The sequence below is a fragment of the Eumetopias jubatus genome, unplaced genomic scaffold, assembly GCF_037043125.1.
Source record: "Eumetopias jubatus isolate StellerSeaLion01/CBP00866 unplaced genomic scaffold, mEumJub1_p1.0 scaffold_3, whole genome shotgun sequence".
NCBI lineage: Eukaryota > Metazoa > Chordata > Mammalia > Carnivora > Otariidae > Eumetopias > Eumetopias jubatus.
The window spans coordinates 54,229,338-54,253,166 of NW_028274809.1; the positions used below are offsets into that span (position 1 = coordinate 54,229,338).

The following is a 23,829-nucleotide window of genomic DNA, read 5'->3' on the forward strand; positions in this document are numbered from 1 at the left end:
GAAGGCCTGGGACTTCCACAGGGCACTGCCCTGAGAGGACCATCCATCTCCTCACGTGCCTCCTCTCCCATCCGTCTTTTTCTCTGGTGCTGGCCAGATCACCCCGTCTTTTGATAACCCTCACCTCTATCTCCTTCTCCTTTAGTACATCTATGATAATGTCTTCAATAGACTTAGTTTTTTTACAAAAGGCAGGAGGGGAAATATCTTGCAAGTAACTTCTGCTTTGGGTCTTAATATGAACTTCCCTGAGGCAAAAGGGACATAGAAAATATTGACTGTCTTCTTAAAGCAGAGCAGATAGGATAATATAGGAAGAACATAGTAAATTATCTTGCCACATGCCTATCTAGCATCTGGGCCTCTAGTCTTTCCATTTTGCAATTAATCCTTTACGCTGTCATCAGTTGCTCTTGGACAAACTGAGATCAGGCCAGTTTTTTCTCAAGCACCTCCTAAAATTCCCTTTTGGTATAGAATAAAGTACAAACTCTCTCTTGTGACTTTAAAGCTCTCCTGATTTGCCCTATGCCCATCTGCCCAAACTGTCTCCCTGAATCCAAGTTTCCCTGGACTGCTTATCATTCCCATGCCTACCACATGTGTTCTCACCGGAGTCCTGATTTAGTCTGTACCCACAGCAAAGAATTTCTTTTCCCTTATTTTCTTGCTCTTTTCTTTTTTTTTTTTTGAAGATTTTTTTTTTATTTATTGACAGATAGAGATACAGTGAGAAAGGGAACACAAGCATGGGGAGTGGGAAAGGGAGAAGCAGGCTTCCTGTTGAGCAGGGAGCCCATTCGGGGCTAGATCTCAGGACCCTGGGATCATGACCTGAGCGGAAGGCAGACGCTTAATGACTGAGCCACACAGGCACCCCCTTCCTCTTCTTTTTCAAAGTTAATTGCAAATGATTGTGTTAGAGTTGAAATGGGAAGAGTCAGGCTAAAAAACAGGCATAGCCTGAGGTCAGTTTGGTTAGCAAAGAGGAGGGGGGCGGGAATGAAAACAGAGTGTGCTGTCAAAATGAAACCGGGGACAAAGTGTTAATGCCTTAGTTAGGCTAAGCAGAGACAGAAGCTGTAAGCAGAGTTTGGTATGTACTTCAAGATTGGGCCCCACAGAGGTTAGCCAAGAAGCAAGACAGAGAGTAGCATTCACGTTTAAGATGTCTAGACAATATTTTGAGGTCATTAAATTGGGCAGGGAGGATCTATTTAAAGATCTGTCTCCATTCCAGCCTCAAGGGTGAACCTATGTAAATCTTAGGTGACCTTGGGGTGCAGTGTCAGTCCAGATTCCTTCTCTGGGAAGCTTTTTGATCCCCCCCCCCAGCTCTTGCTCTTCCCTTCTTTTCTCACAGAGCATTGCTTATTGTTTAATTAAAGCATCTTTTCCATCCTTACTGGCATTTCAATTGTTCACATATCTGATTTCTCCACAAGTTTGATTTCTCCATATCTCTGAATTGCCTAAAAACAGGGCCATGGCATATTCATTTCTGGATTTCCTAAAGCACCCAGAAGAGGGCTCTGGGACACCTAGTGTTTCTTGGGTCAGTGGATGATTCTATTAGAAAGGAAGCTGGCAGCAACATGTTACCCCATGTTGGCCCTTGCTGGACTTCTAAATTGCTGTGGCTTATAAGTGACTTTCAGTGTGCCTGGGAGGTCATGAGTCATTCTCTCTACTGCCTAATTATCAGCAAGGCTATGGATTAAACAAAATTTGGTAGGAAGACTTGATTCTAAAGCAACAGAGAAATAATGGTCAAAACTTTGTGAAAGATGGATGCAGTGCTGCGATTCTCAAGTGTTAGGTGGAAACAATCTGATTCACACCAATATGTGAATGTCTGCCAACTTAACTATCTTTTACTTTTGTTTTTCTTCTATTTGTTTATTTTTATTTTAGAGAGAGAGAGAGCGAGCATGCGAGTGGGGGGTGGGGCAGAGGGGGAGGAAGAAGAAAAGGGAAAGAATCTCAAGCAGAGTCCACGTGGAGCACGGAACCCAATGAGGGGCTCAGTCTCACGACCCTGAGATCATGACCTGAGCCAAAACCAAGAGTCTGATGCTCAACTGACTAAGTCACCCAGGCACCCCCTTTTCTTCTTCTTTTTAAAATTTTCCACCATGCCATCCCACCTCTAATTTTTTTAAGTAAATGTTTATTAACCCAAACACAAGAGTGAAATTTCAGGCAGTGTTGAAAAGTGAAGCGATTTGCAGAGTGGCCAAACCCAATGCTGCCTCTAAGTTTTACCTACTATTAAAGATAAAGTACTGCTTTGTCTTTTTTTTCTCTTAGAAGTTTGTACCCCTTAATTCCCTTCACTATTTTGCTCATTCCCCACCCCTGTCTCCTCTGGCAACCACCAGTTTGTTTTCTGTATTTTCTGAGTCTGTTTCTGTTTTCTGTTTTTGTAGTATGTTTATTCATTTGTTTTTTAGATGCCACATGTAAGTGGAATCATGTGGTATTTGTCTCTCTCTGTCTGACTTACTTCACTTAGCATAATATCCTTTGGTTCCAAACACCAGTTTATCTTCTAAAGCTGTAATCTAGCACATCCTATGATGGTAATAGGGCATTGACGGGGACTACAGGCATAGAAAGGCTGTACAGGGTGAGTTCTTTGTAAACCTGGTGTTTAACACGGAGATTCACTGCACTGTGAATCGAGAGATTTCAATTTTTTCTTCTCTTTCAGCTTTGTTGAGGTATAATTGACACATAGAATTGTAAGATGTTTAAAGTGTACATCTTGATGATTTGATATACATATATACTGTGAAAAAATTACTCTCATACAATGAACACATCCATCACCTCACATCTTTATCTGTTTGTGTGTGTGAGAACAATTAAGTTCCACCTTCTCCGCAAATTTCAATTATATGATTGTGTTATCCACTATAATCATCATGTTATACATTAGATCTTCAGACCTTATTCATCTTATAGCTGAAAGTTTGCCGCCTGTTTTACCAATCTCTCTCTTTATCCTCCATCCTCCAGCCCCTGATATCTAATTTTCTACTGTTTCTGAATTTGACTTTTTTTTTTTTTAAGATTCCATAAGAGGGTTCCTTTTTCTCCACATCCTCACCAAAACTTCTTGTTTCTTATGGTTCAGATGTGAGGTGGTATCTTATTGTAGTTTTGATTTGCATTTCCATGATGATAAGTAATGTTGAGCACCTCTTCATGGGTCTGTTGGCCATCTGGATGTCTTCTTTGGAGAAATGTCTGTTCAGGTCTTCTGCCCATTTTTAAATTGGGTTATTTGATTTTTGGGTGTTGAGTTGTATCAGTTCTTTATATATTTTGGATACTAACTCTTTATCATACATGTCATTTGCAAATATCTTCTCCCATTCCATAAGTTGCCTTTTAGTTTCGTTGATTGATTCCTTCACTGTGCAGAAGTTTTATTTTGATGTAGTCTCAATAGTTTATTTTTTGCTTATATTTCCCTTGCCTCAGGACACATACCTAGAAAAATGTTGCTACAGCCGATGTCAGATTACTTCCTGTGTTCTCTTCAAGGACTTTTATGGCTTTAGGTCTCATATTTAGGTCTTTAATCCATTTTTAATTTATTTTTGTGGCTGGTGAAAGGAAGTGGTCCAGTTTCATTCTTTTGCATGTGGCTGTCCAGTTTTCCCAGCACCATTTGTTGAGGAGACTGTATTTTTCCCATTGTGTATTCATTCCTCCTTTGTCAAAGATTAACTGACCATATACCTCGGGGTTTAATTCTAGGTTTTCTGTTCTAGTCTATTGATATGTGTCTATTTTTATGCCAGTACCATATTGTTTTAATTACTATAGCTTTGTAATATAACTTGAAGTCCAGAATTGTGATACCTCCAGTTTTATTTTCTTTTGCTATTCAAGGTCTTTTGTGGTTCCATACAAATTTTAGAATAGTTTGTTCTAGTTCTGTGAAAAATGCTGTTGGTATTTTTTTTTAAAGGTTTTTTTATTTATTCATTCGAGAGAGAGAATATGAGCAGGGGGAGAAGCAGAGGGAGGGGGAGAAGCAGGCCCCCCGCTGAGCAGGGAGCCCAATGCGGGGCTCGATTCCAGGACCCTGGGATCATGACCTGAGCCAAAGGCAGACGCTTAACCATCTGAGCCACCCAGGCGCCCCAGCTGTTGGTATTTTGATAGGGATTGCATTAAATGTGTAGATTGCTTTGGGTAGCATAGACATTTTAACAATATTTGTTCTTCCAACCCATGAACATGGAATATTTTTCCATTTCTTTGTGTCATCTTCAATTTCTTTCATAAGTATTCTATAGTTTTCAGAGTACAGATCTTTTACATCTTTAGTTAGGTTTATTTCTAGGTATCTTATGGGTTCTGGTGCAACTGTAAATGGGATCGATTCCTATTTTTGTTTTTTTAAGTTAAGCCAGATGATGTCACTCTTATGCTCCAATTCCTCCAAGGGCTTCCCCCTTCTCTCAGAATAAAAGACTCCGTGATTACAGTCCCCTCTGCGCCCTGCTCTTCTCCCACCATGCCTCTCTTTTGCTTCTCCTCCTACTTCCTCCATCCACACTCCACTATGCTGGTTTCTTTGCCGTTCCTCCAGCCAGGCAGGAAAACTCCCACCTGAGGGCCTTCACTCCAGCTATGCCATCTGCCTGGAAAGCTCCTTCTCCAGAGACCCATGTGGCTCACCTACTTCCTTCCTTCCTGTCTTTGCTCAAAACTCACTGATCAAAGAGGCCTACCCTGACCACCATGTTTAATACTACACAGAACTCCCATCCTGCATGAACCCTTAAGTCCCATACCCTGTTCTACTTGTCTTTATTCTTCAACTTCATCACCTTATAATGTACTAGGTAATGTACTGATTTATCATGTATATTGGTTATAAACAAAATAAAATAATGGCACACCACCACCATCACTAATACTGGAACTCCCCTGTCAGCCTACTACTGACTTCCCTGGTCTAGATGAAGTGTTTAGGGGAATACCTGGCATAGACTGGGCCCGCCAAATAAATGTTTGTTGATTAAATGAATGAAGAACTATAAAGGGGATCTTTTTTTACAAGATCTGTATCTTCTAATTGACTATAATAATTGACTATTGTTGCTATATATGAATGTTATTAATTATCTTATATTGATCTTTTTTATTTTTATTTTTTTTTAAAGATTTTATTTACTTATTTGACAGAGAGAGACATAGCAAGAAAGGGAACACAAGCAGGGGGAATGGGAGAGGGAGAAGCAGGCTTCCTGCTGAGCAGGGAGCCCGATGCGGGGCTCGGTCCCAGGACCCTGAGATCATGACCTGAGCCAAAGGCAGATGCTTAACAACTGAGCCACCCAGGTGCCCCTTTATATTGATCTTTTATATAGCAACTTTGATGAATTCTTATTGACTTAAATTATTTTTCTAGATTCTCTTGGTTTTTACATGTAGAAAATCATCTATAAACAATGATAATAATGTTCATCCTTTCTAATACATTTATTTATTTGTTTGTTTGTTTATTTATTTATTTTCTGTGCTAACATTAGATAAGACTTCTAGTAAAATGAAGACTGGCAGCAGTGGTAGAGGACATTTATGTTTTGTTCCTGACTTTAAATAGAAAGATTCAAATGCTTTATCTTTAAGTATGATGTTTCTAAAGTTTTTAGGTTTTTTTTGTTTTGGCTTGGTTTTTGCATCTATCCGTTGTTACATTTTGGATTTTTTTAAAAAAAAATCATGGATGGACACTGGATTTTATTGATGCCTCTTTTTGCATTTACTGAGATTATCATATGATTTTTCTTTTATTTATTTTGTGAGTTGCATTTCTTTGTTTTTCAATGCATTTAATTTGCTTTTTGGCTAATATATTTGCATTGTTAAAAAATATTAAAGAGACATAAAAAAACCTGTAATAAAATATTTCTGTTTTCACCTACCTAGTCCCCTCCCTTGTGTCAAAAGTAACCACAGTTATTAGTTTTCTATTATCTGCCAGTTTCTTTGTGTTATCTAAACAAATACAACTCTATATTCTTATTTTGTCTCTTCCTTACCTCATTAGTGACCTACTAAGCTCACCCTTCTGCATCTTGTTTTTATTACTGGATTATTCTTCTATAGTAGTATATAGGAACAGTGTTCTGATGCTTTTGCTACAGAGTATTCCATTGTATGGATGTATTTATTTAAACTACCGTCAGTGACTGACCTTTCCTATAGCTTTAAAAGATTGAGTTTTTGTAGTTTTTTTTTTTAGTTTCAAAGGATTTCTTTTTCTTTTTTCCTTAACTTTTTATTAACAACTGTATTAACTGTTCTTCCTTAACTCTTTAAAAGATTTATTTATTTATTTCAAAGAAGGGGGAAGGGGCAGAGGTAGAGGTGAGAAATCCTCAAGCAAACTCCCCACTGAGCATGGAGCTTGATCCCAGGACACCCGAGATCATGATCTGAGCTGAAATCAAGAGTCAGCCGCTTAACCAGCTGAGCCACCTAGGCGCCCCTCTTCTTCCTTAACTTTTAATTGGAAACTTCACACAGCAAATTTGAAAGAATAGTATGATGAATGTCCAAATAGACTTCATCAATTTTAAAATTTTGTGACATTTCGTTTCTCTCTCAGTCTGTATTTACATATATATTCTTTTTCTTAAATCATTTCAAAATAATTTGTGAACATATGTATTTTCACCCTAAATATTTCAACAGATATCCTAATGACAAGGATGGTTTCTTCTACAGCTATATTCCAATTTTACATGCAATAAATTTAACATTGACACAATAGTATTTTCTGCTCTGTTGTTCATTTTCTTTTTTTTTTTTTTCTTTTTGAGATTTTATTTCTGTGAGAGAGAGAAAGAGATAGCAAGAGAGAGTACAAGCAGGGGGAAGAGCAGAGGGAGAGGGACAAGCAGACTCCCCGCTGGGCAGGGAGCCTGATATGGGGCTCAATCCCAGAACCCTGAGATCACGACCTGAGCAGAAGGCAGACGCTGAACCAACTGAGCCACCCAGGTGCCCCTGTTGTTCATTTTCAAATGTTTTCAAATTGTCCCAAATTGAGGATAATTCATTGCATTTGATTGTCATGTACAGTTCTTAGTAAAACCCTCCTGGTTTGGCTTGTATAATTTCTTCTCCTATTTCTTTCTCTGGTGTGAACTTTTCATTCTCCATTACACGAGTAATTTTGCCCTTAGCTCTCTCCTATTCTCATTTACCACACTGCTCTTTAGTGAGTAGTGCTTTGCTTTCAAAGATTCTCTCTGAAGAGTGCTGTTCATAAATCTGTCTTTGATTCTAGCCACTCTTAACTATCTGGTACTGACCAGCTTTCTTTTGGATGATTGCCCATGGGCTCACTCTTCACTCCCCACCCCACCTCCACTCCTCTTCTGCCTAGGTAATTCCCACCCTTTTTTTTTAGGTCTTAGCTCAGACATCATTTCCTATGAGAAATAATTATTAATTTTCTAAATTAAATAGTTCTATCTCTTTATGATCTAGGATCATCCTTCTCGTCTCTTTGGTAATAATAACCAACACCCTTGCCTACGTTCTCTTGCTCAGGCTGTCTCTTCCGCTTGAACCAGCCCTTTGCCTTCTCCCTGGTCCCACATTACACTCATCAGTTGAAGGTCTCACCCATAATTAAGATCCTATAAAAGGTCTCCCCAGATTCCCAAATCAGAATTTATTTTTTCTTCTGCTGAACACTGTTTTGTTTTCCATTTGCACTTACAATGATCTATTTTGTATTAGTTAGAAATTCTTAAGATTTGTTACATAATGCTTTTTAAATTAGACCATCTTCAGCATAGGAGAGTTATGAAGTGCCTATCCCGGTATCATTTGCTGCTGATTGATAGATTATTGAGTATGGAAAATATGGAGAGGGAATCCCATGCATATACATAGTGATTAGCTGAAAACCGAATCTATATAAAGGGAGATGAGTTGAAGAAATTCTAGCTTTGACTAGATTTTGTTAGAAGACAAGTAATTTTTTCTACACCATTAGAGGTAAGGGCTTTTCCTGTAATAAAGAATATACATATTATAAATATGGTTATAAAAAGTTTGTAAGAAACGTTAAAGATAACCATATAAATGTGTAGAAAAATTCGGGAAACAAACTGGATGAGTTTTGTACTTTCTCTTGGCTTTTTTCTTTTTTTTTCCAACTTTCTGCTTCCCTTTTAAATCAGTGGCTCCTTTGCCAGACACAATAATGTGAAGAAAGTACAAAGTAGAAAGAAATGCCTTGATATCTTCTTTATGAATTAAGACTAATGATACTCAACATTGCAGCAGGGCTATTTTAAATTCATGATGGATTGGTATATTAATCATTTAGAGAGTATAAGGGTAAACATTTTATTTGTCATTTGTCACAGCCTTATACAATACTCACTGAATGAATGAAGTAATTTGAAAAACAGAAGTCAAATTTTAGATTTGGGAGTCATTAATACAAAATGTAATTTTATAGAGTCATTAGCTTAAACTTGCAAGGTTAAAACTACTTTTATTATATAATCATTCTTCCTCATTTACTGGTATGATTACACAGAAACTCTTATAGGTCTTTTGTTACCTAGTCATTCAATATTTTGGAATATTCTAGTCCAGTTCCAAAATCTGACAGATTACAAGTATTATTTGTTTGCTCCTGATTTCAATAAAATGCTGCAGATTTTTAAAAATACATATTCTTCCACCCTACCAATAATGATTCAATGAATATAGGGTAGGTGTGAGAAAGCGTGTTTTAAAATTTTTTCTAGGAGATACTGATAGCCAGATTTAGGAGCCATTGTTCTAGTCTATATCTGATGTTCACTGTGGTTGTAATATATATGGATTCCCATTTCCCAACTTAATCTATTTCATTTAGGAAAATCCTCACAAGAGGTGACCATCTAAACCTAATAATTCTCCCCATAGTTGAATTGTATGTTGAGATTCTGAAGGTATCTCCAACACATGCTCTAGAAAATTAAACAATAAGTCCTCTGAAAACATTAATATAAACTGGGACCACCTAGTCAGCTGGTGGCACAATCTGATTATAGGCAAATTGTGTTAGATGCAAATAGTCTGGCCAGCTAGACTTTATTAATTTTTATTAAAAATAGAAACACCAATACCCCTAAATCTGTTTCTGCTCCTTACTTATTCAACTGAAAGAAAATGTGATTAAGAGGAACAAGAAATCTAAGAAGAACAAGGACAAGACATTAAAGAAAAACTAATGATTCTTGGAAAACATGAGTCTTCAGAAAATGTCTTCCCAACTTCCCATGTAATTAAATTTTCATCCAAAAACTATGTTGAACTAAGGAAGAAAAAAAAATGTATTGTTGCCCTAATCATTATTTTGAAGATTTGCTCACGAGTGCAATTTGTTAAGACTTTATTTGATTTTAAAAATTTATTCCGCCACACATCCATTTGCTTCACTGTTAACAACAAGCACCCTGCTCTGAGTAGCCGAACAAAAAGCTCCACTTGGTGGCCGTGCACTGAACAGAATAAAGGAAACAAGGCTCAGATGGTTAAGCGTCTGCCTTCGGCTCAGGTCGTGATCCCAGGGTCCTGGGACCGAGTCCCGCATCGGGCTCCCTGCTCCTTGGGAGCCTGCTTCTCCCTCTGCTTCTCTCTCTCTCTCTCTCTCTCTCTCCCTCTCTCTCTCTGTCTCTCATGAATAAATAAATAAAATCTTTAAAAAAAAAAAAAAAGGAAACAAGAAACTTCCAAGCCATGGTTTTTCCTGTGACTTTTGGAATATTTGAATGGAGAGAGAAAAAAGAAAACAACTATTACTCAAAAATTATTTTGATGATATCTGTCATTTCTACTATAGACTCTCGGTCCCAATTCCACTAGGTTAATTATGGGAAATACAGCTAAAACCCCAGATTTTGGTAGGGCCTAAAATCTGGGAATTCGAAGCACAACCAATTCATCACTCAATTTATAGGTGATTCACCAGAGAAGCAGATGCCTATGTGTGGTGGTGGCTGTCATTGCATTGCAGGGAAGTAAGGCTTGGAAAAGCAAAATACCCTGCTTGAGACCACTTACTAAGTTTGGAATAAAAAGTGTATTTCTAGCTCCAGTTCTCTGCTCTAATCCACGAGTTCTCCCTGGTTCAGTAGCTATGATTCTCTGCCTAAAGGCTGGGAGGTGAAACACCACTCTTCTTTTATCTTTAGGTGACACAAAATCACAATTCTTCCTGTTTGCAATCAATGCCTTTGCCAAAATGCATCACAGTGAGGGCCAAGTTCACATGGCCTGTGGACACTGAACTCTGCACTATCCAACAGTGGGTTAGGACCCAGCTCTCTAGTAAGATCATTGCTTTTATGTAGGCCAGTGTAGAAATGCCTGGGAGCAGAGCAGGAGAGGAAACTGGGGCCCAGTTTGCAATCCAACTCGGCATAATCAGAGTTTCAGCTTTTCAGGGGCTCACTGCCACTCCTTAAAAGCATAAAAATTTCCTCTAAAAAGAAATTCCTGCTCAAAACAGACTTTCAAATATTCTCTGATTAAAATTGCCAGGTTTATTTTGTTTGTACCAGCTGTTAATGCAATCATGTACAATTCTATGACTTTGTGTCAATGAGTTAATTCTCCTTGATGCTGAACCAAATGGGATTGTAGATTTAGAGAATGAACAAGAAATGGGCTGTGTCTAATGAGATGTCCTAAGAAATAGCCATGCTACACAGACTATACATGAGATCCACACATGCTTCGGCCAGATGTGATTTTGGCCCATCACCTCCACAGCTGGTATTTTCTTAGTAGTTTATAAATACATCCTGTATTCTTTCTTGTCCATCTTCCCCCACTTACATTCTGAAGTCAAGTTTATAATGAAAATAATTTACCACATGGCGTTGGGTCATTAAATCCCCTCATCTACAGCAAAGTTTTCCTGTCAATAAAAGCTAATTAAACATATTGTGATGATATTGTTTCTTTTCAAATAGCTAATCTTTCTACTCTCTACTTTTTGAATCTACCTGCTGGATAATTTTTATGCCAATCCATAACTTCACTTGAGAGCTAACCTGGGAGTATAGAAAAGGCAGAAGAAATTTTCCCCTTCTTGTCTATCAGCACTAATCCTCTTAAAAGCACCCGTTCAATCAAGGGATCCAACAGAAGCTCAATTTCCTCAGCAGATGTAACAGTGAAAGGTACAGTATAAAAGGGTAACCACTGAGAGTGAGAAAGGAAAAAAAATGGAGTGAACTGAGGAGACACCCCCAGCCCAGGAACACACAGTGCCACACGTCTTTACTCGGTCAGACATATGCACGTATCTCTGTCAAGACTGAAAAGCCAAGGAAATGTCAGGCTTTAGCTTTCAGCTGGCAGGGACATGTACTGGAAATATTTGATTAGAGAGTGACTGAAACTCAGTCAGAGCTTTAACACTAAGCAGAGAGGCAGCAACGGCTAGAGAAAACCGACCGTGATTTTCTCCACTGGGTTCCACCAGCCCTGACAACAGTGACAGCTAAGTTTTTAAAAATAGTGTGATGGATTCTGATGACTCTGGAACACTTTATGTTAAAAATAAAATAGTGGATGCATCCCCTAAGAAAAATGGCTGGGGAAACACATCATCAGAATGTTACAGACACTGCCCATGGATTGCCCAAAGAAAACAGAACCAATTTTCTGAGAAGATTGAATAGAAATATTGAATGGACCCAACTTCATTTAATACCCACAGAGTTCATGTGAAATGCAATTAAGAAGCCTGGGGATGGAGAATAAGAAAAGATAAGAGCCACAAAATGGTCCTTTACAGCTTCCTTGGAAGGCCATAACCCACTCTTTATAAACATGATGTGAAGCACAGAGTTGAAATGTGTTTTCAAAGATTTGGCTCCACTCCAGAGGTCTTTCTTTAATGCTGTTTGCAAAATTTATGCTAAAGGCAGATTAATGGACGCTGTTGGAGAACAGGTATTTCCCTTCTTATTCATAGAGAAGAGTTTTTTATTTTGGTCCATTCGCTAAGCAATCTTAAGCTTGAGTTTGGGCTGTAAATTCTCAGTTCTATATGTAACAGCATTGTTTATTTAGAAACAATGAAGCTTCTGATTCTAAATAAAAAAATCTCAGGGTCAAGACTTTTCTCATTTCCAAGGCCTTTTCCAGATTTCATAGAACTTTCACCTCCGTAATTCTAAGCCAATAGGTTTAATCTTTCTATGCTGTAAAGAACACTTTTCATCACCTTTTCTCCCTGGAATGCTGAGGTCAGTATACTGATTGAGAAACAGGGTCTATAGTCAAACTACCTGAGTTTGAATTCTGGCTCTTTTACTCACCAGTGTTGAGAATTCAGGCAAGTTCTTCATCCCTCTAAACCTCGATTACCCATCTGTAAAATGAGGATAATAACAGTTCCTACCTTGTAGGGATGTGGTGAAGAGTGAATGAGATGATATGTGTAAAACATATAGCACAGTGCTTAGTATACAGAAGGAAAAATCAGTACTATCTTGCAGACGGTTAGGATACCTACACCTGAGGGCTTTGTGCTATTTAGGCTGAACACATAATGTCCCTAACCCATTTCTCCATGTCCTAATTCTTTTTCCATTTCCTTCCTCCTAGCTCTCTAGGGCTTCCCCAGGTTCCTCACATTTGTTAAGAGGTCTTCCACTAATGAGCAAGATGATTCTGGTCAATGACAATTTTTTTAAAGAATTACCTGCTTTAAGGGGCGCCTGGGTGGCTCAGTCAGTTAAGCGTCTGCCTGCGGCTCAGGTCATGATCCCAGAGTCCTGGGATCGAGCCCCGCGTTGGGCTCCCTGCTCCGCGGGAAGCCTGCTTCTTCCTCTTCCACTCCCCCTGCTTGTGTTCCCTCTCTCACTGTCTCTCTCTCTCTCTGTCAAATAAATAAATAAAATCTTTAAAAAAAATAATTACCTGCTTTAAGAAAAAAAAAAATTACCCGCTTTATTCTGTTTTAACACATTAAGCATTTCTTCACTTGAGTTCATTGAGGATTCATACCCCAGAGATCTTAACAGAAAATGAGAGAATGGGTACAAAAGACAGAAAATGGACTAGTTGGGTAGCTGGAGGGGTAGAGACAAAACCAAAGAGGAAAGACACAGACAGACTTATGAAAGCCCATGAACTTCTAGGTGATTTATCTGCTTTTAGCCACAAGAACAGAATTTCCCAACATTGTTCCAACTGGAGCATTGGTCCCCTGAGATGATCAGTAAACACATGGTTTCACTGACGGTCAAAGCAGTTTGTCCAGAATGTTTCAAACCACATTTTTAGCTTGGAGTCTCAAAGCACATTAACATATGAAGGATTCTGAGAAGGCCTACAGTAAAGAAACCTGCTTTATTTTGTTTATCCCATAATACTGATCAATATATAACACGGGTCAATAACGGTCAGAGAATCCTTCCACTACCATTATTTTAGAGCTGAGAAACAGAAATTCCCATGAAGAACAAATTTTGGGGAGCTAGTGAACCATGATAAAACTGATGGAATGTAAAGGGGACTAATGTTTAGTGAATGCCTATTACATGTGCCAGAAATGGTGCTAACTGCTTTAAAAATATTTGCTTTTTCCTGATAAGGTTAAGGTAATAGTTTTTAAGTGGGAGGGATATTTACAGTGCTTTATGAAAGAATGTCATGGCACATTTTAGCTGTCTTTAAGTGGGGGCCTAATAGCTCTTTCAAAAATGAAGGATCTTGAGAAATCATGTAGCCCATATTCATGCCTATTGATTTTGCACTCACTGAGAAATTTGGAGTGTCAAAGTTCATAAATACTGGAAGTAAAACCAATGAATCACTAAAGTAGTAATTAGTAAAAGTTTATTGTGCACACACCAAAAAGACAGTTTGCACACCGGAGTACTCACCCAAAACGTGGAACAAGGCTCAGGGGCATATTATTATAAAGCAGCTTATGTAGTGAGGAAGCAGTGACTGCCTCCTCTTCAAAATTATTGGTTATAAGATTAGAATCTTCTTAAATGATAGGGAATTGGTCAGTGCTTACCTCATATCAACCTTGGGAAAGGTTCAAGGTTTGCTTATAATTCCCAGAGGCATAAACAAGAAATGACCCAGGTCAAGTCAGTCTCACAAAATAAGTTAAATTAAGCTTTGTTTGTATGACTAAACTGGTTTTGTCTGCCCAGGCAGTTTTTAGGGCTGGTCTCCAATTGTTTTTGATTTTAACAACGCTCCCCCTACTTTTGGTCATTCTCTCAGAAGGCTGAGAGTATGATCAGCCACGATAGTGCTATTCCCCATTACCACCACTGATGTAGTTAAGCTGAAGAATCACACATTCACTGTTTCCATTAGTTGAGTCATCAGGATGTGTTTATAGGACCAGCATATATTTCATACAGTTGATAATGTAAGTATATATGAAAGTGATGTAAAAGAGCAGTTTTATAGTGTTAAAGGAAAGAACTTCATTTTATTCTTTCTTTGTATTCTGCAAGCCATCTATCCTAGTATGGTGCCAGGTGCATAGCATTTAATATGTCTTCTGAAATGAATGAATGGAAATAGTAGTGGTAAATTGCACTAAAATTATACTTATTTTGCACAGTATAATATAACAAATGTAACTTAATAACAAGACATTTTGCCCTGGGGAACAAGCCAGGATGGAGTCAGACTGTAATTTTTGAAATTTGGCGCTAAATTTCTGATGCTGTAACAAACAGCCTATGAGTACCACTCAGTCTCAGCTGAGATGGGTACCAGAAAATTCACTCACAAGACTGCCGTGTTAGAGATAAGCATTATTTTATGAAGCTGAATCTGGCTCCAGTTCTTTTGCAAGAAATTTAAATTTCCCTTTAAATAAATTGTTAATATGTTCAGTTTACTCCAACTTTTATTTTCTTTCTTCTCTACTTACTGTTTTTCTTCTTCATGTAACAGAAAGTAAAAAGCTACCTCTTTTCTTTTCCTGAAATGTTTATATACCACTACAAATGAAGCATTGAGAGGTGAGACTCAGGTCAGGAAGGAGGGAATACTGCACAATAACAGCTATTAATTTTGTGGAGAATAACAGATCTTAATTTCAGTTCTAAGTGTAGGCACATACAAAAACAGCAACCATATAATATGAGATTTCCCTTCCTTTCTTGTACACATTTGCCCACATTGGCAATAAGACTGAATTGTGGGATATAGACTTCTTATATTTAAATGAATGAAAACAGGTCGCAATGAGTTAGAGAATGAAACATGCTGTTGACTATTTTGGGGGTATGTTTTCAGACAGCATTAATGGAAGGGGAAGTGACTTGTGTTCAGGACAACCGGACACTCCTTCCGTCACACACCCCAACCACTGTCTCCTTTCCTGCTATCATCCTGCTCCCTTTCTAGCCTCTTTCCTTTGTCTTTTTTTTTTATTTATTTACATCTTAATACTCAAACCTGGAATGTAGCATTTACTCCATCATGATTTGAAAATATAGTGACAGGTTTCTGACACATTCAACACATCGAAATGTTCTTTGAGTCTTACAGAGTTTACAAAGGGAAGGATGTGTAAAATAAACTGGAGTGATCTCTTGTAGGAATGGAATTCTGCTGTTGAGAAGCTGGAGAGTGATGCACTTGGGATTCTGCTGTCTAAAGGCTACGTGGAGAAAGAGCATCTACAGCTCTCTAACCAGAAACTGCATCAGCTTCAAGGAGAATGTGATCGGCTCATGGTGGAAAGGAAAACTTGGTTAAAAAAGGCAAATGTTTTTTTTAACAGTGCTAATAAGGTCAGTGTGAGGTCACGTTGGTAATTTTAGGTCATCAGGGCAGACCAGTAAGAGACTCATTACTTCAGTAGGCTGGAGCACATCACAGAAGTCTAGATTCTGTGTAGAGTTTCAAAATTAATAGCAACCAAAATGAGCTTTTAAAATGTATTCCTATCATGGCCATTATTTGGTTCTCAAAACGAGGAGACTCTATGCTTTGACATGTAAAAAAAAAAATCCCATGAGAGTTTCATTGTAGAGCTGTCATTGATCTGTTTGAAGGGAACACTTGTGCCAACATTGCAGTGTTTCTCATGGAGTAAGGGAAATATCATAAAATATATCAAGATGCAAAGAATGCCTTGAAACCTTTACCAAAAAATATTTCCCTTTGAAAAATTCTCTTTCATTTATCAGGTAAAGATACATGAATATTGCAAGCCTTCTGCATGCAAACCACAAGGTTAGAAGCAGAGCCTTGACCTGACTACCCTGCCTTGGTCTTGCCTTTTCAAGTCAGCCAAGGGGAAATCTTGCTTTGGACCATCTCCAGGTCTTGAGTTGGAGAAAGGCTCTGCTTCTCCTGGTTGACTCATTTACTTTGATTGTAACAGGTGGCTCTTAGTGAGTGGTAATGTCTACATGTCCATCTCACTTGTATATCTGAAGCTGGTGATATTATTTGAAAATTTCTTCTACTTTTCCCAATCTAATATATACCTTCAAACTGCCCTGCTGGAATTGTTTACATACCTTAAATATCACTGATGTTTTTGAAACTGGACAATGTGACATGAAATGAGTGGGTAAGCCCCAGAAGGTAGGTATATTGTGATTTAAAGTCATGATATCAACAATCTGAATACAGTGTCCTGGTATATATCAAAACAGTTCCTTAATTTTGAACTTCCTTACTGATAGGAAACTTGAAAAGGATGAATACTAGAATTCCAAAATAGAGGTGCTAAAATTACAGTAAAAAGAGTATTAAGGAAATATTTGGCAATATTATTTGTTTGGGATTTCTTTGTTTTAAGAGAAGAAACAGAGCATGTTACTGGAGCTGTTGAACTAAGTAAATGGTAGGGTGGTAGGTAAGTTCTTCTTCAACAGTCCTGTTTTCGAATAAGAGACTTTCTAACGTACATTACACCCTCATTTTACAAAATGAGTGGGTCATCTGTCAGTCAGTTAATGCCGTTTCAAGGGGGACCATTATAGAACATGTTGCTATGATAAAGCAACACTTCTAGAACAAACCCTATAGTCTCAGCCCTGCAAAATGTAGTTTCCCTTTCTCCTTAATTCTTACTCTCTTGCTCTTGTTTTCTCTGTTCTCATTATCTGGTAACTTCCCAGAGAGACTTTCTTCTTACATTATTTCTGGGCCTTGAGGGAAAAAGAATGACATTTCTTGTAATAGTAACAGTGTAAAAAAAAAAAAAGAATGGAATGGTTACTTTCTCAAATTCATATAGCAATTCAGGTTGAATCCTAAGAAATTATACTTCTTAACCCCCAAGACTTGACTTCTAGATTCCCTGTTTCATCATTTGAAATGCCATGGCATTTAAATTATAACTAGTTCCGTTGGGATTTATCCATCCTGTATTATCTGCACCATAGCATTCTCTATAGCCAAGTGGCACTTAGAAAGGTATATATTTTCTCTCCCTTTCAAAGCATCAAGGAAGTAATTTTTAACTCCAAATTTAAGAATCAATGTGAAAGGTGATAGAACTTTTAGCTCAGCAAAAATAGAAACCAGAGTGGGGAAAGTGGATATTTAATCAGGATTTTTAAAATGAAATATTTATCATATTATGAAGAAGCAATAAATGATGAAACGATGTAGTGGATAAATCCATTTAAATTAAAGAAGGAAACTCTTTTTTAAGACTTGTAAATGGTATTATTTTATTTATATTGTGGCATCTCCACATTTTACAAAATTCTCACCATTTTGCCCAACTTTTGGCATAACACTTATAAGTAACCCTGGTTAAAACAAAGAGCTGGATTTAAACATTAATATAATTTAAAAATCCCTTAAGATTTTTTTTCTAGCCTGAAAATTCCATTTACACTAGGTAAGGGGTATTCTCAATTTATATCCTTTCTGAAGCACTGAATTTTCCTTTTAAAAATTCACTTTACTATACCTTGAGTGCACTGGATTTTTCTAATTGTGAGCATCCCTATCCCTAGATGAAGTCATGTTGTCAAGAACTATGAGGCATCTGAAATTGTACCCAAATTTCAAACTAACATGCTAATTTACCATAGTTTGGTTGCTCACAAAAGACAGATGACTTCTGTGTCAGTTTTGAAAGACTTTATTACAAAAACAATAACCGAAATGTCAACATGTCATATTATTTTCCCAAGTCCCAGTTCCGGGGGTCGGGGGAGATGCAGATGGGCCCCTCTGGGTGACTGCACATGCAACAGGTGGTGATCCAGGAGGGGAACCCTAAGCTTGGGGCATCTTCTGTTTGATGGCAAACAATAATCCAGCCTGCTGTTTGTCTCAGAAGGAGAAATTTCCTCAGCCCTGAAGGTTGCTGGCTGCAAACCCAACACTGAGAAATGGTCCAAATAAAGAGGGGTCAGTGGTAGGCATTCTTGGCACACCAATAATGATGGGCAGGAGCACTAATGACTCTCCCAAAATATATAGCACCGTGAGAGAAAGAGGAAGGCAGTGCTTTAAAAAACGATATTTGCTTTGAAAACCAATTCCATTCTTGATAAGTGAATTATTTGCTCAGCAAACAACCTCTTACTCCAAATTTGTTAAAGCTAGGTCAATATTCTCCTTCAATATTTGTGCCAAAAACCACTGTGAGAAAATGTGCTAGTGTCATGGGTAATATATGAATGACTGAATGTCACAGCTTGAGTATTTGCTCAGTAAAAAGTGAAGTGTATGATTTTAATAATACACCTTTCACTTTTTAAAAATTTTGTAAAATAAAAAGGATGTCATAATCTCATCTTCAGAATGGGCTACTTTTAATGCCTCCATATCACATATATTTCTTTTTTTAATCTGGATTTTTGTCATATGTTGCTGGTATTTTTGTTGCAAGCATCTGGAAATTCTCCCTTCTCCCCCCTTTCCCTTCATTTTAATTAATTCCCCTCTCTTTATCAATTTTAGATATGGATATTCTTATTTACTAGAAAAAAAAGTCATAATAGTTTCTTATAGTGAAGTCTCTAAGCAGTGTGGTGAATAATTACCCTTCTTCTTTAGGGATTAATTCCTTTAGTATATTTTTACTGAACAATTACTGTGTGTCAGCTACTGTTCTAAATGTTGGGGATACAGCAGAGATCAAAACATACAAAAAAATCTAGAATATATTTTCAATTTGTGAAATTCAATAAAATATAATTAGCACCTAATAATCCACATTGACAAGACTACCCCACTGCCTTTGCTCTTTGGATTCAGGAGTGAAATTGATTACCTTTTAATCCTGCTAGGGGTTGTTGATAACCCAAGGCTCAAGAGTCTGTGTCTTTTTTTTTTTATGTTATGTTAATCACCATACATTACATCATTAGTTTTTGATGTAGTGTTACATGATTCATTGTTTGCATATAACACCCAGTGCTCCATGCAGTACGTGCCCTCTTTAATACCCATCACCAGAGTCTGTTTCTTACTCAAAGTGTCTATAGCCTTCGCCTTGAGGTATGGCAGTTTGTACCTGGAGTGAACAGTAGGCGGCGATGTTAGCACACAAGACCTCAGAAGGTTGCTAAGGAAGCTGTCATAAACCAGCCACTGGATTCAAGTGGAGATTGAGCCATGGAACTTAAGAACCTGAGATACTTGTTTTCCGTTTTAGAGTTATCTACTGTGTTGGCGAATTTACTGTTAAGTCACTTAGCAACAAATATAAGAAGGGTTGATTGTCAATATGGGATGATAGCTGATTGGAGAAGAGTTTCTCTAATTACCAGATGGATGTTGCTAAGAGTTACTAGGACATGGCATGAAATATGAACATAGCACATATTATAGTAACTCATCTGGATCCCCCTCAACTTTTCATCTTTTATGATTATAGATGATCTTATTTACTATATTTCTAGCAAGTTCACAAGAAAGGAGTTGGTTAAGGTATGCCAATCACCCAAAAAGTATTTATAATTGTTTAGAGAATGTGATCTGAATCAAGCAGAGATAAATATACATGTTATACAATATACAGTGTGAGCCTGTATTTATATGATTGAACCTGAAGCTGTAAAACATGGCTGATTGGTCATAAAGTCTCATATTCCATGCTTCCCTTTCTCAGGCACATGATTTCTTTGTGGAAAGCAAGCTGTGAAGACTGAGGCCAAATCTACATGGTGTGGTTCTTGGGTGGTCAGCCTAAACGCAAAAAATGGAACAAAAGCTGGGACAGCTAGAGCAACACAGCAAAAGCAGTTTGAAATGTAATTGTCATAGGTTCTCCTGCTTCTGCCATCACTGCTGAAAGTGTCATGTCCTCTAAAAAGACACTGTTGCTTTTTCAAGATATGTACAGCAATGCAAACCAGTAATGCCTCCAGCAACATAATTGTTTCAGATGAAAGCAAAATAATTAAGGATGGAATTTGGTACATTTTTTTTCATTTATATATAAGCTATTCTCCCATTTTCAAAATAGATACATTTTAGCCCAGATGTGGGAAACAATGAAGTAAAATGGCCCAGTTGTTCAGATTGAAGAATAAAGAAACCTGTCCAAGTAGAGGACCTAAAAAATATCATCCAGAAGGAATTTAAGATGATATAAATGAATTCATGAAATTAAGCTAATTGTCATTAGACATCACTTTCCTTGATGTTTCCAGTTTTATAATTCTTAGGCAGACTGTCTCAGATTTCTCCTTTCCAGAACAACTTCCCTTTCTCTTACAAAGAACTAAAGCATCTTTTTTTTTGAACTCCCTCCATTCTTCTACATTTCCATTCGGCTAATGTGTTGTATATCTATTTTCATTCATCATATATATATTTAGCTAAAGCAATTAAAGTTACAGTCCTTGCCTTCAAGACCCTCTCAGTTTAGTTTGGAGGAAAGGCAAGGGGACAGGAGTGCTGGACACTTTGGGAAAAGCCCAAAGCTTTTGGAGGGACCATAGAGCCTTAGAGAACACAGAGGAGAGGACCAGGGGAAAAGTGTCAAGGAAGCCTTCTCTAGAGGAGGTGCACATCGAGCTAAATATGAGAAGCTGGGGCAAGAAGGGGTTGGGAGAGGACTGAGTGGTACAGAGTAGTGCCTTGTTTGGAGAAACCTAAGGTAATTCATTTTGTCAAGAATGTAGGGTGGAAGCCCAGAATGTTGAGAGACAAGTGGTAGAAGCAGTCAGGGAGTCAGGAAGGCCTTGAATAGCATCTGATTAAGAAGTTTCTGTCTTGGGGCGCCTGGGTGGCTCCGTTGGTCTAGCATCTGATTCTTGGTTTCAGTGCAGGTCATGATCTCAGAGTCTCGACCTCAGGGTTGTGAGATCAAGCCCCGCATCAGGTTCCACACTCAGCACGGAGTCTGCTTGGGATCCTCTCTCTCCTCTCCCTCTGCCCCTCCCCCTGCTTGTGCTCTCTCTCTCTCTCAAATAAATAAATAAAATTTTAAAAAAAGAAGCTTCTATCTTATGCCGAACATATCCTTAAATATGAAGAGATATTAAGGACTTAAATCATGATGAGGCAAACCTCCTGATATGGAAGCAAATGATATCTTAATTCCTCCTATATTTGCTCTAAGAGAATAGTTTAGAAACCTTTGGTTTTAGAACCCAGGTATGGGCTCTTTAAACCACAGCAAATATGTGAGAAATATGGCTAAACTATGGCCATAAAATTATTTATGTATAATAGAAAACTTATCAAAGACAAGAAATACCTTAAACATCTTACATTTCTCACGAGAGCCCACAGCTCAGCACATACTTAATTAGTCTTATAATACAGACACTCAGGTTTATTGTTACTCACTCATGAGTGTCCTTCTCTGTAAAGCTATCAGGTGACTTCTAAGAGAGTCTTGAGTGTATTTATTGGTTTCCTTTCCACATACAGTTTTAACTGTTGCATCTCTCCATTGGTATTAAATACTTTCTTCCTTGTATTGTAGGCATTTCTGGGTAGACTTCCTTTCCTTTGCTGAATTAAAATCCCTTGAGGGTAAGAAACATGTTTATTTTACTTTGCATTCACCAGAACACCTAGAACAGTGCCTTTCAGGTAGTAGATGCTCAATAATTGTTTGAATGATTGAAAGCAGTGAAATATTAGAAACTGTGGGGTTGCAAGGCCAAATACATTACATTGATAGATACATAGAGATTACATTGATCCAAGGTCATTGGAATGAGATTATTTTGAAAGAGGAGAGCTTCATTACTTTAATACACGAGGAACACAAATTTCAAGCTCAATCTCTGTGTCATAGCTGAGAAGGGGAGTAATTCTGTATGAAGAGATTTGTCATCACCCATACCACCTCCTCCAAGAAGTCCCCAGGCAGCACTAATTGCTTATTTTTCCTTATTCCCGTAGTATTTCTCTGTGCTCCCTAGAGAGAAATTGTGTCTTCATCATCTTTGCATGCCACCTAGTGTTCAACAAATTTTGTTGAATGAACGAATAAATGACTGGCCATGTGACAAGTCAATTTATGGTTTGAGCCTGAGTTTTCTCTTTTCTAAAATAGGTCTAACAATCCTTATCTACCTCAGAGAATACCATTCAGTAATAAAAGTTCCTGCAACTCGTGATAAATGTGCAAAATCTTTTCAGGATAGAGTTGGAGTATAAATAAATAAATGGAATTGTAGAGTATTAAGTGAAAATTTTAAAATGTTTGCTAGGATGACACTTTTCTAAAATAATATGGTAGATTTTGGAGCCAGGCTGCTGAGGTATGACTCTGTTCTAAGACATTTATTAGCTCTATGACCTTAGGCAGTTACTTAACTGTGCATCCAGCTTTTTTATCTGAAAAATAGAAATAATAATTATATGCACCTCAGAGTCATTGAGCTATCTAAATGAGTTAATACTTGACTAGTGCATAGAAGGGCTAAGCACTTACTATGTTCCAGCCATTATTTTGTCATTATATATGCATTTAATATTGCACTAGCCACGCTAACGTGACTTAAATGCTTTTGTTCATTTTCCTATCCCCAGCATGTACCATAGTACATGCTCCATAGAGTTCAATAAATGTTTGTTGAACAAATGAAAGAAAATAAATGCTTCGCACATTGTAAATGGACATTTTCCCTTGGGAAATGTTAATATTCTCAAGATCATCCCAAAACTAGGCCAATTTAGATAAAAGAAACCAGAAAGTATAAACAATGACTCGCTTGATAAGGTTCTACTAATGGGTCTAGTTTATCTGTTTCATAGATGGGCTTATCTCAGAAAAAGTAAGAGTTTGCCAATACATCCACTTCCTCCATTCCTGGTTGACAAAATGCATCAGATACGTGCCATTTTCAATCCAAAACTCCTTTTCCAATGTTTTTTCAGCTTTTCCCATTGTGAGGCCAAAACCAGTTTTAGGTAGGCATGATTTTATACATCTCTCATTAACACCACAAAGCTACCTTCTAACACTGGAGGGAGTTCTGGGGTCCAGTAGCGACAATCCTGGAGAAGCAAGGAGTGAGCAGGAGCACCAGAAGGGAACAGCAAATACTGGGAGCTGAAAAGCACATCACCCTTTGGCTCCTGCCTTTCTGGCATTTGAAAGCTTGGGCAGATTTGGGCAAGACCTGAATCAAGTATCAGCTTGCCAAACTGGGAGCCACAAGAAGTTATCTCAGGTGGTGTTTTGGCCTTGATGAAAACTGAACCCAGAGGAAATCTCTGCAGACAGTGGGATTTGGTGCTCTAATGAGAAGCTGAGTTTTGTGTCCTTGGTAATGATAAAGCTTCCAACCAAACTCATTCTCCAGCCATGGAACTCATGAAAGGAAAATTTCAAAGTTCCGC

The 23,829-nt window shown here is 37.8% G+C and overlaps 1 protein-coding gene across 2 annotated transcripts in view; it reads left to right on the forward strand.

Annotated features, from left to right (window-relative positions):
* The window catches only part of CCDC141 (coiled-coil domain containing 141), a 188,954-nt gene that overhangs the window by 85,003 nt on the left and 80,122 nt on the right, over positions 1 to 23,829 (forward strand). For both annotated transcript variants that reach the window (XM_028124937.2, XM_028124918.2), the window contains exon 7: positions 15,639 to 15,833. In XM_028124937.2, the coding sequence (XP_027980738.2) occupies positions 15,639 to 15,833 (195 nt within the window). The remainder of the gene's footprint in view (positions 1 to 15,638; positions 15,834 to 23,829) is intronic.